Genomic DNA, 16873 nt, shown 5'->3' on the forward strand with positions numbered 1-16873 from the left:
CCTGATAAAACCACAACCCCTAGTGACATAATCATGCCAACAAAACTCCAGTGTGCGCCGCCATCAAAAGGGCACCTGGGCTGTAGCCCCGCCATGCTACGCCCTGACGCCGTCCTCCTGCTTGTCCTCTTCCCACCCCTGCTCTGCCTCTCCCCCCAAGGACCCTCCTCGCCCACCACTCGGGGTGGAGAGGCGCGAACAGTGGATGGGGTAGGGCCACGGGGAGGGGGCAAAGAGGCGCGAGTGGTGGGTATGTGGGCGGAGCCTTGAGGGTGGGAGGCCGGGGGTGGGGTGGAGTTGGGTGAACACAGGGCGGGTGCAAGGATGTTTTGTGCCCTAAGTGAAACTTCCACCTTGCGCCCCCCCCACCCTGCCCTGTGGCAGCTCTCCCCCCCCCGCCCTAAGGTGCCCCCCTCAAGGCAGTTCCCCACCCCCCCGGCCCTGAGGCGCCCCCCCTCCGGAATCTCCCCCCCCCTCTGCCCTGAGGTGCCCCCCCCATGGCAGCTCCCCCTGGCCTGGGGAGCCGTGAGGCAGCTCCCCGCCCCAGCTCACCTCTGCTCCGCCTCCTCCCTGAGCACACCATCGCCACTCCACTTCTCCCGCCTCCCAGGCTTGCAGCGCCAATCAGCTGCCGAAAGACCCGAAATTCCGCCCCCCAAATGCTAGCACCCTAGGCGTCCACTTAGGTCACCTAATGGGTTGCGCCGGCCCTGGGTGAACATGGGCGGGGCCTCGGGGGAAGGAGGCCGAGTGGGTGTCAGCCTCAAGGCAGAACAGCAGGTGGGGACACAGTCCACGTGCCGGTGGCTCCCCCAATTTCTAGGGAGCTTCCAGCACTCATGCCACCCAACCTCCCCAAACGCAGAAGTCACACACCGCCTCTGCTCCATTGCCACAAATTATCCACTTCTTATCTGGAGGCAGCAGCCAGTCTACTTCCTTACCAGGCAACATGTCATCCAAGGTGGTAGAATGTTTAAAATAGATAAGTTTTTTTCCAGCTAAGTAAACTCATGTAATGTTTAATGTACAACTGCAATACAATTTCTGTACATTTGTTTTCAAATTTACCTTGGCTCTCTTCCCCTCAGAATTCTTTATTCCTAACCTTTGCATATGATGAGTCTTGAACGATGATAAAATCATCTTCCCTCGATACCTTAAGGATGTGCTGAAAAGGGCAGAAGGAGAAGCAAACTTTAGATCCTATTGGGTAGGAACCTGGAGAAGGCCAATGATTGGCAAGCTTGAGGCGAAACTTGCATGTGTTTAAATAGCACTAATTTTTTAAATGCCTCATCAACTACATTACAAAATCCTTTTAAAAGAACCAGATATCTTTTAAAAATGCTCATACTTTGCTGCTTTGATCAGTTCTCAGCAGCAGCCAACTTTTCTTCAGCGCTAAAAGCTTTGCTTAAAATGAAAGCTGAGGTTCTGCTGTAATCACGACTCCTGAAGCTGAGGCACAAGTAATGGGCCTATAGTGTTTGTCTTGATCCATCCCAGTTCCTGAGCCCTCATTTCTCGCTCACCATGGAGGTGAGGCTGATGACTCCCCTTCTTATCAGCAGTCCTTCAACTTTATAGAGAGTTCTGTACTATAAGAAGTACGTTATCATTTGAGTCACACTGGAATTGCTGTAAAATCTAGAAACATACAACAAACACACACAACCCTCTTACACTACACGGAAGGGCCAAGTCTGATCTTTGGCTAAGTGATCCTAAAGAACGCTACCCGTCTGATCACAGGATGGGTCCATTTTACAGAAGCAGCTTGAAAGCAACCTAAGTATTTCAGCAAATCATGCAGACCCAGCTCCCCTGCATCAGAGCAGGTTAGGCCCAGCTGAGCTGATTAAAGGGCTACATCTGGGGCTATACGGCACTGCTATATTGCAAAGAAAACCCTGAGGCACCAGGTCTCTCACAACCCAGGTCAACTGGCTCTGGCTCCCAAGCTAAAAATAGCCATGTAGACGTTCCTGCTCGGGCTGGAGCCCAGGCTCTGAGACCCCTCCGCAAGTTTCAGAACACGGGCTCCAGCCCAAGTGGGAACGTCTGCATGGCTATTTGTAGCCCAGCAGTCTGAACCCCGTCGATCGACCCGGACGCGGAGACTCAGCACTGCGGGTTTTCCTTTGCAGCGCAGATATACCCATAAAGGCCTGTCAGAGAGCAGGAAGAGGAGGAGCTGCTGAGGCAGCCTGTGCCAGGGGACAGGAAGCCACAGAGTGGTGCTAATTCAGGGGTCGGCCACCTTTCAGCAGTGCTGTGCCGAGTCTTCATTTAGTCACTCTGATTTAAGGTTTCGCCTGCCGGTCGTACATTGTAACGTTTTTAGAAGGTCTCTTTCTATAAGTCTATAATATATAACTAAGCTATTGTTGTATGTAAAACAAATAAGGTTTTTAGAATATTTAAGAAGCTTCATTTAAAATTAAATTAAAATGCAGAGCCCCCCGGACCGGTGGCCAGGACCCAGGCAGTGTGAGTGCCACTGAAAATCAGCTGGCGTGCCGCCTTTGGCACACGTGCCATAGGTTGCCTACCTCTGTGCTAATTCCTCTGGTGGCTGCCTGGGGAGGTAACCCCGGGGCCGGCGTTCCAGAAAGGGAGCGGAGCTGGCTGGGAGCGGGACACTGCAGGAAGCAGGCTCACCAGAACCCCCTGGGAGGCCGTGAAGCCGTAGGACAAGGGGTGAGTGAAGGGGCTGGGGTGGCTCCAGCTTGGACCATCAGCCATAAGTCCCTTCATCATCACCGCGTCTCCCACCTCCGCCTGTCCAGCCCAACCCGGTGCCGCCTCCTCAGGGAGGGTCACATCGACACAGGACCCACCGGGTGAGGAGCTGGGGCGAGGATGCAGGAACAGAGCAGAGACTAGCGCAGAGTCAACAGGGACATTCCTGAAGTGGGGAGAGGGACATGGGTATCCCTCACTGCACAGCGCTGACTCCACCGACTCTCCCTGCCCAGCTATGATCTTTCCTTGCCCCCTAGAAGCAGCTGTATCAGGGGGGAGGGTGAGCCTGGAGCCCCCTTCCCAGGGCTGGAGGAAGGGAAGGAGTTCTGGGTTCCTTCTCCTGATCCGGATGGAAGAACATCCCCCTCACCTTGTCCTGGTGGAGCAGCACAGAGGAGTGAGGGGAGTTGAGGGGGTGAGCACAGATGGCTGCATGTGCTCCCCCATCCTAACCCTAATCTCAGCCCTGGTGGCCCCATTAAAATAAGGTCGTGACCCACTTGGGGTCCCGACCCACAGTTTGAGAACCGCTGACCTAGATGCATCCACTCTCGAAGTTAGGTCAGCATAGTGACCGATGGAGGGGATTTTTCACACCTCTGAGCAACACAGGTAATTCAACCTACATTTTAAGTGTAGACTGGGCCTAAGCAACAGTCTGTGGTGCCACAAGGTGTGACTTCTGCTCCACTTTTCCTGGTATTCGTTTAGACAAGATACGTTCTCTGAAGCCGCCGACCGGAAAGACGCCATCTGGAGGGCACTAAGCTAGCCTAGACGCTGAATGAATTTGGTGAAATAAGGCTTAATAACCTGTTACTTCTCTACCGACAGTAGCTCCTTAAGATCAGAAGTGTCAGTTCAGTGCCTGGGGCTCTGAATTTGGGGTGTGAAGTGAAATGCACAGCCCTGGTCCAGTGCACATTGTGCGGAGCAGCTCTGACGGAGGGGAGGGAGGGGGGATGCTCCACGCAGTCTGCACTGGAGAGCTTTTAGTTTCATTTTTGGCTTGTTTCTGGGAACAAATAATTGCAGAGCTTCCTGTTTGCATGCACAGAAGCAGTTTCCTGAGGCTGTGCTCTGTCTTCTGAGGAAGCAGCACGGAGGAGACAGTGAGAGATCGTCTGCTGGGAACCCTGGAAGACCCGGGAGAAGAGTTTGAGACATTTAAATCCAGCTGAGTGAAATTCAGTTGCAAGAAGGCTCTGGAAACATCCCCTGGAGCACCCTGCAGGTGGAAGACCCCAGAGACCTAACTGAGGAGCTGCTCCGTGGCTTCAAGGAGGACGATGGGGTGGAGGTGACTAGGAAGGTGTTGATGGCCATAAGCCAGCAAGACCTGGCGGAGAGATTGACAAAAACAACAGGATCTGGTAAGAAACAAGACCTGGAGGGATAAAACACCTTCTCTGACTGTCACTCCTCTGCAACTTCCCTGTGTAGCATTTGCTTTGTCATGTGTGTGTGCATGAGGCTAGATAAAATATGGCCTTAATTCTCCATATACTTTAGGTATCTCAGGAGTTTGCAAGAAGGTTCCAGAAAGTTCTTAGATTTTAGGTGTATTTGTATACTTCTTGGGTAATCTGTGCTCCCTCTTCAGATCCACGTTTTACTTTTTTCCTCTCCCGGTTTTCAAAAAGAGAAAAAAAATTGGATTTTTTGCCTGTTTGTTTCCATCAAGAGATATGTCCTCTGCTTAGTGAGCTTTCGTTCTTGCCACGTTTGGTACAAAGCAAAAAAATATATTTATGTGGCTACATTGAGCCAGCGATGCGGAGAGTCTGCATAAACAAAGAAACGTGAGACTATGTTGCTAGGGCTAAACTACGAAAGTATGGAATGAATAAGATCTAAAATATGATTTGAAATCAGAGGTGTCTCACCCACATAAATACACACATATTAATGGGGAATGTCCTTTGTCATTGTTGCACAGCCTGTAAAAACATCCACTATGCAGGATGTACTTTAAGAACCAAGAATTCAAGAGAAACTCACTGCACCTGTCAGATTATTTTGCCGAAATTAGAGACTGACTCCCACTCTTAGAGTTGGCTTATTTGTGTGGCTAGGAACAAAGCTGCATTTGAGAAATTAATCAAGGGGATCTTTAAGTACTCACAATGTCTTTCTAGGTGGTTCAAATCCAGACCAGGAATCAGAGACTCACCAAGACCCAGAGATGGTGGGGGAAGAACTTCTTGAAGGTATTTTATATGATGAACGTTCCAGGTTCTCAAAAAGAGGACATTGCTGGGGCAGGGGAACTAGGGGGAAGGAGGAGAGCTGGGGGTACAGTTGGGGTTGCTGGAGGGGGCACCTGTGGTGGGAGGTACTCATTGGAGGTGGGGGACAGTGTCACTCCAGCAAGGCAGCTGGCACAAGCCCAGGATGTAGCAACGGCCATCAGTTAGCGCCTCCCTGCAGGATCCCCCCCCTCCCCTGCCCATGGCTGGGAACCAGGGCCTGGGTGGGCAGGATCTGGCAGCTGTGGCTTGCAGGGGAATGAACCAAACAGCTGCTGATGCAGGGGGGAGGGACCAATTGGGAAGTGGACCAATAGGGGATCTTTCTGAGCAGCAATATTTGCTCTGCAAAAACCCCAGTGTGATGCTCGGTACGCTGGGGGAACGCCCTACACCCCCATGTTCATCTTTATAAAATGATTGATTGTTATCCAATGCAAAGATTGTCATGTTGGCTCATAATGACCTGAGCATGGTTGTTATAGTGATGTTATAATAATTGTTACAGTAATGTTATAGTAAGGTTATAGGTTATAATTTCATGTACACCTCTACGCCGATATAACGCGACCCGATATAACACGAATTTGGATATAATGCGGTAAAGCAGCGTTCCAGGGGGGCAGGGCTGCGCACTCTGGTGGATCAAAGAAAGTTCAATATAACGAGGTTTCACCTATAACACAGTGAGATTTTTTTGCCTCCCGAGGACACCCTCCTGGGTTCTCATGTTACATGCTCAGGTATCCTCCCTTCCCCAATGCAGACAGTTCCAGCAAAACTCTCCTGCAACCTTCCCAGGTCAATACTCCCCACTCAGTATTCAAAGAACACGTCAAGAACATTCCCACTTCATCTCAGGAGTTTCTAAGGTTGTGTCTGGGACCAGAGATATTGGCTAGTGTCATTCGCTTGCACATACCTGGGAGTAGCTTACATCCCAGAGGCTGTGCGTGAACAGCCCAGGAGTGGGGTTCTCACAGCAGAGCAGGGTGAGGCTGGCTCCCAGAGTCAAGGATTGGAGGGACCTAGCAGATCACCAGGCCAGATAACACAAGAGGGGAACATCACACCCGGACATTAGAAAAATCCACCTGGACACAGAAAGGAGGCTCAAAAAAGATGCAATATCCAGGAAAACCAGGAACACGTTGTCGTCTTCCAGCAAGAGCATGTTATGTTTTTCTCTAACTTCAGTGTGTAGGCTGTGAACATAAGTCTTGTGGCAGGATTTGGGGCAAGGGGGTGGAGGGCTTCGTGGGGAGCAGAGGCAGAGCCTGTGAGTCCCCCCTTGCGCCCTTCCCTGGACTTTCTTTGTGCAGAATGAAAATGCAGGAGGGGCCCATACGACTGCAACCTCAGGGATGCAGGAACAGCTATCGAGTGATTCTTCTCTTTGACCTAGTGGGAAAGGACTCCTGCCTCCCCAGCCCACAAGTAGCCAAGCCTGCTCCAAGCCCCACTTGCTGCAGGGAAAGTTTTGGTCCTAACTGATTTTTCTGTTATTATATCGCACAGCTGTGAGATCCTTGCACCACATAACATGTTCTCCTAGATCCCCTAGGTGGTTTTGAAAAATCCTTACAAGTGTTAAAGATGCAGTTATTATCTTAATAGCTTTAAAGTTAGCACAACATGATGCATTTAGCAATTACCAACTTATTTATTTCCTTGTTTGATGACAATCGGTGAGCTAAGCATGGAGAAACTACCTTAGCAAGCAAAAAGCCTTGTTTGTACGTCCTCGGTTCTCCACCAGCTTGGAACCTATTGGATCCACATAGAAACACCTACATGAAATGATGCAGAATTAGGCACAAGTTTCATGTGCTTTGGGTTTCACAGCTCAAGTTGCAGAGCTGTCTTCACAATACTGCATAAAAGCATTTGCTGCTGTGACTGTCTTTTGATGGGGTGGAAAGAGCATGGGAACTGCCTGTCATTACAAATCTTCAATGAGAGAGAAGCATGAAATCAATAGAAATTAGGGGCCTAAATACTTTTGAAGATTCTGGGGCAAAGAAGTTTGGTTTTGGTTGGTTGGGGTTATTTGCTTTGCTGGGTTGGGTTGGTTGGTAGGTAGGTTTGTTTAAATTTGCACAAAGAGAACAGAACAGGTTTCAAGGAACTGAAGAGGTAACAGAATAGAACTCAAAAGTTTAGCTTCATTGATCATTTCTTTGCCCATTCATGCTCCAAAATTTTTTATGTGTTTTTCCCTCTTTTTCACTCATACTTGAACGTGAAGACCACAATTTTCACCACACCTGGTGTGCATATTTTAAATATCAGTTCTGAAACCTGCTCATGCTTTACTCTCTTTCTGCAGAGAGAAGGAGAGCACTCCAGGACCTCCTGTCCAAGCTGAAGATAGACCAGCACAGAAGCACGAAGCTGGGGTTGAGGGATCTTCAGGAAATCAACACAGGAAGTTCAAAGGACTGGACTCCTCAGGCATTAGGGGACTTACCGTGGCATTTCCTAAGGAAGGTGATGGCTCTGAACGGGATGACCAGAAACACAAGCCTTGGGCATGGGGAGCTTGACGATGAAGCAGTCAGTGAGGAGGAGGAGGAGGAACTGTATATTGAGGATGATTTTTTTTCTCTTAATGACACTTGCACTACTGATTCCCTGCACCCCCTCGATGTTCTCTGTGCCGTTCTGCTTTGCTCAGACAGTTTCCTGCAGCAGGAGATCCTGTCCAAAATGTCCATGTGCCAGTTTGCCCTCCCTCTGCTGCTGCCTGCCCTCGACACCCCCAGGTGCACCCTACTGCTGTGGGCCATGAGGGACATTGTGAGGAAGTGGAGGCCGCACTCTCTGGCAGAGAGCAGAGGGTTCAGGGAGGAGAGCCTGGTGCTCAGGTCAATGCCAACCATTTCCTTTGTGCGGCTGGGGAGCTGCAGCTTCTCCAAGTCCCAACTCCTCAATGAGGTTCTCAGCCCCTCCCAGCAGTACCATGATTTCTTCATCCATCGGGACATGGAGTCTGGGAACGTCCCTCGGGAAATTGCAGATGGGCTGGTTGAGATTTCCTGGTATTTCCCTGCTGGGAGGGAGAATTTGGATCTTTTCCCAGAGCCCATCGCAGTTACAAACCTGCGGGGAGACATTGAGTCACACTGGCTGCAGTTCAGCTTTTTAACAGAGATCTCGTCAGCAGTGTTCATAGTTACTGAGAGCATCAGTGAGAGACAATACGCACTGTTATCATCTCTGCAGGGATCAGCTGCTCAATACTACTTCATCCTCAGTTCCCAGGCTGAGCAATGCAGTGAAACTCTGGGTTTCCTTAATAAATTAGCGCCAGTGCTGAAACTGAACAAATTAAATGTGCTGGAGAAAAGCAACAGCACAAATGAGACAGAATTTGTAGAAAATCTCCAGCGCACGATACGAAGCATAACGAACTCCTCCAACAAGAGAGTAAATATGGAAGCCCTGGCTGCAGCAGCACGTGAATTAGGTGTCCTGGTAGATGAGGACCTTGAGGAATGTCAGAGCGGACGCAAGTGGGCTAGAGAAATTACCATGAATATGAGAGATGTGACCAATTGCAAGGCAGAAATGCTGAAACTCCAAGGAGAACTGTGGAATACCGTGACTAAAGTAGAAAAAGAGCTGTGCAGAATGAAAGAACAAGGAACTGTCCCTCCTGAAGACTATAAAATGCAGCTGAAAGAAAAACTGTCAGAGCTTCGTGCCCAGCAAAATAATTGTGAGCTTAACGATGGGCTGATTAAATTTATCAATGGACTAGAACAACTGACTGCAGTGGAAAAACATCACTTCCTCAAATGGCTGAAATATTCTCTGGATCACATTGCTAAGGATGAACATTCCAGACTACAAGTTCAGTATAATGCTTTGGCAGGTGACCCACAAAAGCTAGAAGAACTGGGTGAATTAATCTCTGCTGGTTCCCTAGAGGTGAAGCATTTCCTGCGTGAGTTGGGGCAGTTGTATGAGGCTGAACACGCAATGGTGAAGGAAGGCAAAATAGCAGATTGCCAAAGGCAATTCACCCCTCTCCCAGGCATAGCAGCTGACCTGATGCTGGAAGGGTTTCCCATGGAGCTGATCGATGGAGATGTATCCAACATCCCACTGCAGTGGGTGACAGATGTTCTGACTGAGCTCCATACCAAGCTGGGGGGAAGGTCCAAAATGGTGGTTCTATCGGTGCTGGGAGGGCAGAGCACTGGGAAATCCACCCTCCTCAACACCATGTTCGGTCTGCAGTTTGCAGTGAGCAGCGGCCGATGTACACGAGGAGCCTTCATGTCACTCATTAAAGTGGCAGAGAACTTTCAGCAGGAGCTGGGCTGTGATTTCATCCTGGTGATAGACACAGAAGGACTGAAAGCCCCTGAACTGGCCAAATTAGAGGACAGTTATCAACATGACAATGAGCTGGCCACACTGGTGATTGGATTCAGTGACATAACTATCGTTAACATGACTACGGAGAATGCCACCGAAATGAAGGATGTTCTGCAAATTATGGTCCATGCCTTTCTCCGAATAAAGGAAATCAGGCAAAAACCACAGTGTTTATTTGTGCATCAGAACGTCAGTGATGTGTCTGCACATGGACAAAACATGAGGGACAGGAAACACCTCCTGGAGCAGCTGGATGAAATGACCAAAGCTGCAGCAAGGATGGAAAATCTACACAAAGAAGTGACATTCTCAGATATTATGGACTATGATCCAGAAATACATGATTGGTACCTCCCTAGCCTGTGGCACGGAGTCCCTCCCATGGCGCCAGTGAACTTGGAATACAGTGAGAGCGTGGGGGAGCTGAAGAAACACCTGTTTCAGTTGCTAAGGATCCATTCAGATGAGATTCTTCCCAAAAACATTCCCCAGTTTACTGAATGGGTGAAAAGCCTGTGGAATGCACTGAAGCACGAGAACTTCTGCTTCAGCTTCAGAAACCCCTTTGCTACGGAGGCCTACAACCAGCTGTCTGCCAAGTTTTCTGAATTGCAATGGGAGTTCCAAAAGAATATGCATCTTTGGCTGTCCGAACAAGAAACTATCATCCAGAATCAGGCACCAGATGAACTGGAGAGTGAGGTCTTTGCTCAGTTAAGTCAGGGAACCCAGCAGAAACTGCAGCATGAAGAAGACAAGATTTTTGAATGTTTGGAAAAATATATAAAAGATGGAGCATCAAGCACGCACATGTTAGAGATCAAAGAAGATTTCATCAGGAGCACAAGAAGCACAACATCTACATTTCACCATTATTCACACCAACAGCTGGAGAGAGCAAAGAACAACAGAAAGCGCCATTGTAAGTATTACAATAGCGAGGCTGAGTTCAGGAAAATAATTGAACAGGAGGTTGACAAGCTTCTTGAAGACTGCAGGAGTCGTGAGCATAAACTAAATAATGAGGAACTGGAGCGGGAATTCCAGGCAATGTGGAGAGAGGTGTTGTCCGAGTCAATGCTATTTTCTTCAATGAAGCGACCAATTTTTCAAGAAATGCAAAGCCTGCTGGAAGAGGACCTGGAGATTCGAGGGAGACTGATGCATCAAGAAGCTCAGAGCTTGCTACATTATTCAATGAGCTCTTTCACAATGAAAAAAGAATACTTAGATTTAGCATGGTCTGAAATTTTGAAGGAAGTATTCACAAACGAAAGCTGGCGTAAAGCAGAGGAACTTGCTACATCCTTAATGCACCAGTGCTCTGCTTACATTGGTGAAAAAGCAAATTCCAAAGGAGACTATAACAAAATCTATTGCGGAGAATTGCTGTGTATGATCAATGAGAGACTCCGACAGGAGGACGTTTCAAAACTTCGCACTAGTGGCTGCTTTGAAGTTGACCTGAAGCTTCACATTTTGGGAGAAGCTGCTAGTGTGTTTCAAGAAATCCATGATAGTTCTCTGAAAGAAACTGACCCTTGGCAAAGTCTGAAGGAACTTAAACTTCAGTATTTCTCCATCCTGAAAGATCTTTACTTAGACAAAGAGCAAAGTCACAAAAGAGCCAGGGATTTCTGTGACCAGTGTCTGAAACCTGCCCTGGTGGACTATATGAATAAGAGACTAGGAATAGCAATGGCGGATGACATTCTCAGAAGCGGACAGTCCACTGATTACGCCAGCCGGGGCTTTTTCCAATTTACCACACAGAAAAAATTGTTGGAGGAAAATGATTTTTACAACTATGTGAGCTATATCGAAGACTATGAAGGTTTTGTGAAAAACTGGATCCAGATACACCTGGTTGATCACTACAGTGAGAACGAAGGCCTGGAAGATTTGGAGGGAGAGATTCTATCCACTGTAATAGAGAGAGTCAGGGGCGCTCTGGAAAACTCCGAAGATAAGTCTAACACAGTTTCGGCCTTTATAGACAACTTTTGCCAAGTGCTGCAGAAAGATCTGGTCATTTCCAAAGACAGCTTAGTGGGGATACGGTTTATAAACTCCATTAACACGGGGAAATTCTCTGCTTTCATTCAGACTTTCCTTTCTGACCTGGAGCAACAAATCTTAGCTGAATTTAAACATTTGGAAATAGAGTTTAAACTCTCCCTTCTATCAGTGAAGCCCCGGGATGAGATCTTTAAGCGAGTGTTTGGCTGTGGGAAGCAGTGTCCGTTCTGTAAAGTCCCCTGTGAGGCAGTAGGTACTGATCATAAGGAGCATTTTGCATCGGTACATCGGCCTCAAGGATTAGGGTCATACCGGTGCAGTGAAACATACATACTTTGTTATGATTTATGCTCCTCCGCTGTGGTTGCCAATGCCACATTCCAATGCCCGGAGACACAATGGGAGAGTCATCCTTTTAAAGATTATCGCATTATTTTTCCCGACTGGTGCATCCAGCCGGACCCCAGCATCAACACCTCTGATTACTGGAAGTTTGTTTTTAAGGAGTTCAATCAAGAATTTGCTGAAAGGTATGATGCTGAACCAGCTGATCTCCCAGGGGATTGGGAAAAAATAACCAAAGAGCAGGCTCTGGAAAGTCTGGAGGAAGCATTCAGAATGAAATAACCAACATGCTGAGAAAATCCATTTAAATAGCAGTTCATTCAACTCAGCAGAACAACAGTTGGTGATGTCTGTTATTTAAATACTCATTAAAAGTGTGTGAGTTTGTGATCTGTGGAACATAAGAACATAAGAACGGCCGTACCGGGTCAGACCAAAGGTCCATCTAGCCCAGTATCTGTCTACTGACAGTGTCCAATGCCAGGTGCCCCAGAGGGAGTGAACCTAACAGGCAGTGATCAAGTGATCTCTCTCCTGCCATCCATCTCCATCCTCTGACGAACAGAGGCTAGGGACACCATTCTTACCCATCCTAGCTAATAGCCATTTATGGACTTAGCCACCATGAATTTATCCAGTCCCCTTTTAAACATTGTTATAGTCCTAGCCTTCACAACCTCCTCAGGTAAGGAGTTCCACAAGTTGACTGTGCGCTGCGTGAAGAAGAACTTCCTTTTCTTTGTTTTAAACCTGCTGCCTATTAATTTCATTTGGTGACCCCTAGTTCTTGTATTATGGGAATAAGTAAATAACTTTTTAATATGGAAATATGGAAAACTCAGGTACAATTTGCAGCTTTCAAATGGAGACTGAAAGTAAGAAAATTGGTTTTATTTTGCATCACGTAACTATGTGATACCTCAAAAATATGAATGGGGTGCCATCTTTCAAACGTGGCGTGTCTACCAATGTGATCTATGCCATCATGTGCCAGCAATGCCCCTCTGCCACGTACATTGGCCAAACTGGACAGTCTCTACGCAAAAGAATAAATGGACACAAATCAGACATCAAGAATTATAACATTCAAACACCAGCGGGAGAACACTTCAATCTCCCTGGACACTCAATAACAGACTTAAAAGTGGCAATGCTTCAACAACAAAAAACTTCAGAAACAGACTCCAATGAGAAACTGCAGAACTGGAATTAATTTGCAAACTGGACACCATCAAATTAGGCCTGAATATAGACTGAGAGTGGATGCGTCACTACAAAAACTAAAAACTAATTTCCCCAGGCTAATTTCCCCCTACTGTTACTCACACCTTCTTGTCAGCTGTTGGAAATGGGCCACCCTGATTACCACTACAAAAGGGATTATCCCTCCTGTTGATAATTGCCCACTTCTACTTTAATTGAATTGTCTCATTAGAACTGACCCCCCCACTTGGTAAGGTAAATCCCATCTTTTCATGTACTCTGTGTGTGTATGTATATATATATCTGTCTACTGTATTTTTCACTCCAAGCATCTGATGAAGTGGGTTTTAGCCCACAAAAGCTTATTCCCAAACAAATTTGTTTGTCTTTAAAGTGCCACAAGTGCTCCTCGTTGTTTTTGCTGATACAGACTAACACGGCTACCACGCTGAAACCTGTGATATATAGAAGGGTAGATTGGATGATTTCATGGTCCCTTTGTAGTAGTAGAATTTTATGTTTGTATTTTGTATAATTCTGTATCTGAGCTGATTTCAAGGCATTAACAGACCTTTTAGGGTCACCACTTTGTTGCAAGTCAGGAGCACCCTCTGCAGGCCGGTGATCTGCCTGTCTGCTACTGGCCCCCATGCCCCTCCCAGGACCCTGGTGCCCCTTCAACTGTTCTCCCCCTCCCAGGGGAACTCTCACCCCACTATCCCCACTTTGCCTCAGTATTGGCAACTGCCCAGTCTCCATCGAGCCCCCGTTCACTGGGGCAGGCTGCAGGATCAACCACTCATCACTGGCAAGGAGGGTCTGGACCTGCTGCCTTGGCCTACCCCTGGGCTGCCCTCTGCAACCCGCAGTACCTGTTGGCCTTGTGCTAGGCCGCAGCCTGGGGCTTTCCAGGCAGGAGCTCTCCAGCTCCTCTGCCTTTCCCCAGCCCTGCTTCACTCAGGTACCCTGTCTCTAGCTCCCTGGACCCAGGCCCTTCTCCCTGCAGAAGGAGACTGCTTAGCTCCTGGCTCCCAGCCTCTTTATAGGGCCAGCTGGGCTCTGATTGGGGCATGGCCAAGCTGCAGCTGCTTCCTCCAATCAACCCAGGTCTTTCCTTCCACAGCCCCAGCCCTCTGCAAGGCTGGCTCTAACCCTTCCCAGGCAGGAGCGGGTGACCACCCTGCTACACTGACAATCAAGTACACTGATTTTTTTTTACCAAACAAGGGCCTCTAAGAATGACTAGCATATAAATGATGAATGTTAGCAACAAAAATGCAGCCACTAGGAAAAATCAGCTCTCTTTTGCTAAAGGGAAAATAAGGAACAAAAATTGCTCCTCCACTATTCATCTCGCTTTCTTCATTTTCCATTGCACTTTGCACGCTATAAAGCTCACAGATCTTTATTGCAATCTTAGCATGGCAACTGTACCCTGTACCTATAATAAGCCACTGCTGAGTAACACTGACACATTCAAATTCTGTAAACGGAGACTTGCTCCCTGGATTGTAAAAAGTACAGCAGAGAATACAGAATAGCAGCTACTTTATCCTACCCCTCCAGAATTTCCCCACTATCTTCTCCCCCTCCAGCAAGGAGTTCCACAGGTTGGCTGTGCATTGTGGGAAGAAATACTGCCTTTTATTTGTTTTAAACCTGCTGCCTATTCATTTCATTTTGTGGCTCCTAGTTCTTGTGTTATGAGAAGGAGTAAATAACACTTCCTTCTTTACTTTCTCCACACCAGTCATGATTTTATAGCCCTCTATCATACTCCCCCTCAGCCGTCTCTTTTCCAGGCTGAAAAGTCCCAGTCTTATTAATCTCTCCTCATATGGCAGCTGTGATAAACAAGGGAGGGGCTCCCTTTTATGGACCCAGCCAGCCAGTTACCTATAAAATTCTTCTTAGTAGCTGTTCTCTACTTGCTTTCCCTGGAAAGGGTTAACAAGCCCACAGGTAAAAGGAAAGGAGTGGGCACCTGACCAAAAGAGCCAATGGGAAGGCTAGAAATTTTTTAAATGGGGAAAAAACTTCCCTTTGTCTGTGTGTTGTTGTTCTCTGGGAAAGAGGGGAACAGGGAGCAGTTGTGCTGTGAGAAGCTTTAAGCCAGGTAGGAAAAACCATCAGCTCATACCTAAAGTGAACCCCGGAAATGTAAGTAAATCAGGGAATGTCTAGGAAGATGTGATGAGGGGGATTTCTTTTCTTTTTTATTGGCTTGTGGACTCCTCTGTACTAACCCCAGATGCTTTTGTTTTGCTTGAAACCTTTAAGCTGAACCACAAGAGAGCTAGCTTGATGCTTAATTTTTGTAACTGTTTTTTTTTTAAGATCTAGCAAAAAGCCTATATTCCAGATGCATTTTCGTTTTTTGTTTTTAATAAAATATACCGTTTTTAAGAACAGGATTGGATTTTTGTGTCCTAAGAGGTTTGCGTATATGGTGTTAAATTAGCTTGTGGGAATAGCTGATTTCCTTTGTTTTCTTTCTCAGCTCTTCCCCGAAGGGGGATGAAAGGGCTTGAGGGTACCCCACAGGGAGGAATTCCCAAGTGCGCTTTCCTGGGTTCAAAGGGGTTTTTTGCATCTGAGTGGTGGCAGCATCTACCCCTCCAAGGTCAGAGTGAAACTGTAACCTTGGGAGTGTAATACCAGCCTGGAGTGGCCAGGATTAATTTTTAGAATCCTTGTGGGCCCCCACCTTCTGCACTCGAAGTGCCAGAGTGGGGAATCAGCCTTGACAGCAGTCATTCCATACCCCTAATAATTTTTGTTGCCCTTTTCTGTACCTTTTCCAAATCCAATATATCTTTTTTGAGATGGGGCGACCAAATCTGCACGCAGTATTCAAGATGTGGGAGTACCGTGGATTTATATACAGGCAACATGATATTTTCTGTCTTAGGTGTCACAAGCAGTTGGTCCTTTCACCATTTGCAAAGTGACTGGTCCTTATATGAGCAATATCATGTCCAACTCAACTAGGTCCAAGAAGTACAGATGGTAGTAACTAGCAAAAATGTCAATAAATTGTGGAATGTGAGACACGATTTGGAACTATGGTATCATCCTGTACTTAACCCCCCTGCCTAATAAAGTAGCCTCAGTGACGAGCTGGAGTCGAACTGAGTTTTTGGACCCGCAGAGAATTGGATGGAGCATTCTCCTGGAACTGGACGAGGTAGATAACCCAAGTAGAAAAAGATTTCAGAGGGAATCCTAGCACCCCCATTCGCTTCTGACTCGGTCTAATGCCAAACCTCAAGTCCAGACTCTCAACATATCCTACACCTAACTAGGGTAGAGGTGTCAAAAATAAATGTGTGTTAACATTGCTGGAGATAGGTTAAGGTTTTGCATTAGAATGCGAGCTAGCAGAATGCGATGTGCACATTGTCTCTTTTCATCTGTTGATCGTTCATGGGAGTTTGCTCTGGAAGCGCACCCAGGTGGCAAGAGCTTAACGTGACGTATGAGTGTTATGGTAAGTTAAGTCAACAATGGGGCCTTTAACTAGACATTTCCTTTTTTAATCCCTGGAATCGGGTGGGCGGGTTTTGCACTTAAGTGACCTCAAGGGTTTCCATGGTAGGATCCTGGATTCAAACAGGAAATAAAATCGGCAGAGAGGATCTCTCCCAAATCCAGTTTCAGGAACAACCCTTAAAAGGAAAGGTAGAAAGGGTGAGCGAGGCTATCGATAGCCGAAGAGGAGAAATAAGTGAGGGAGGACAGCTAAGATATGAGGATACAGAAAAAGGCTGGCAAGGTTAACTTCAAACAGGAGATGAGGAACCAGGTTCTCCTTTTGATGACCCCAGTGTAAATCTAGATCGACCCCACAAAGTGGAAATAGGCAAGGGAGAAGGGAGTGAAGAGAGGATAGAGATCAGCTGCAGTACATCCAGACTGGAGAA

The 16873-nt window shown here is 47.3% G+C and overlaps 1 protein-coding gene across 1 annotated transcript; it reads left to right on the top strand.

The window, feature by feature from the left end:
- Nucleotides 1-720: 720 nt before the first annotated feature.
- On the top strand, nt 721-12258 carry LOC123369223 (up-regulator of cell proliferation-like). The gene is made up of 3 exons (XM_045014578.1): nt 721-780; nt 3983-4121; nt 7327-12258. The coding sequence occupies exons 1-3, from the start codon at nt 721-723 to the stop codon at nt 12027-12029; spliced, it is 4902 nt and encodes a 1633-aa protein (XP_044870513.1). The 3' UTR covers nt 12030-12258.
- Nucleotides 12259-16873: the final 4615 nt, after the last annotated feature.

This window comes from Mauremys mutica, chromosome 4, assembly GCF_020497125.1.
Source record: "Mauremys mutica isolate MM-2020 ecotype Southern chromosome 4, ASM2049712v1, whole genome shotgun sequence".
Classification (NCBI taxonomy): Eukaryota; Metazoa; Chordata; order Testudines; family Geoemydidae; genus Mauremys; species Mauremys mutica.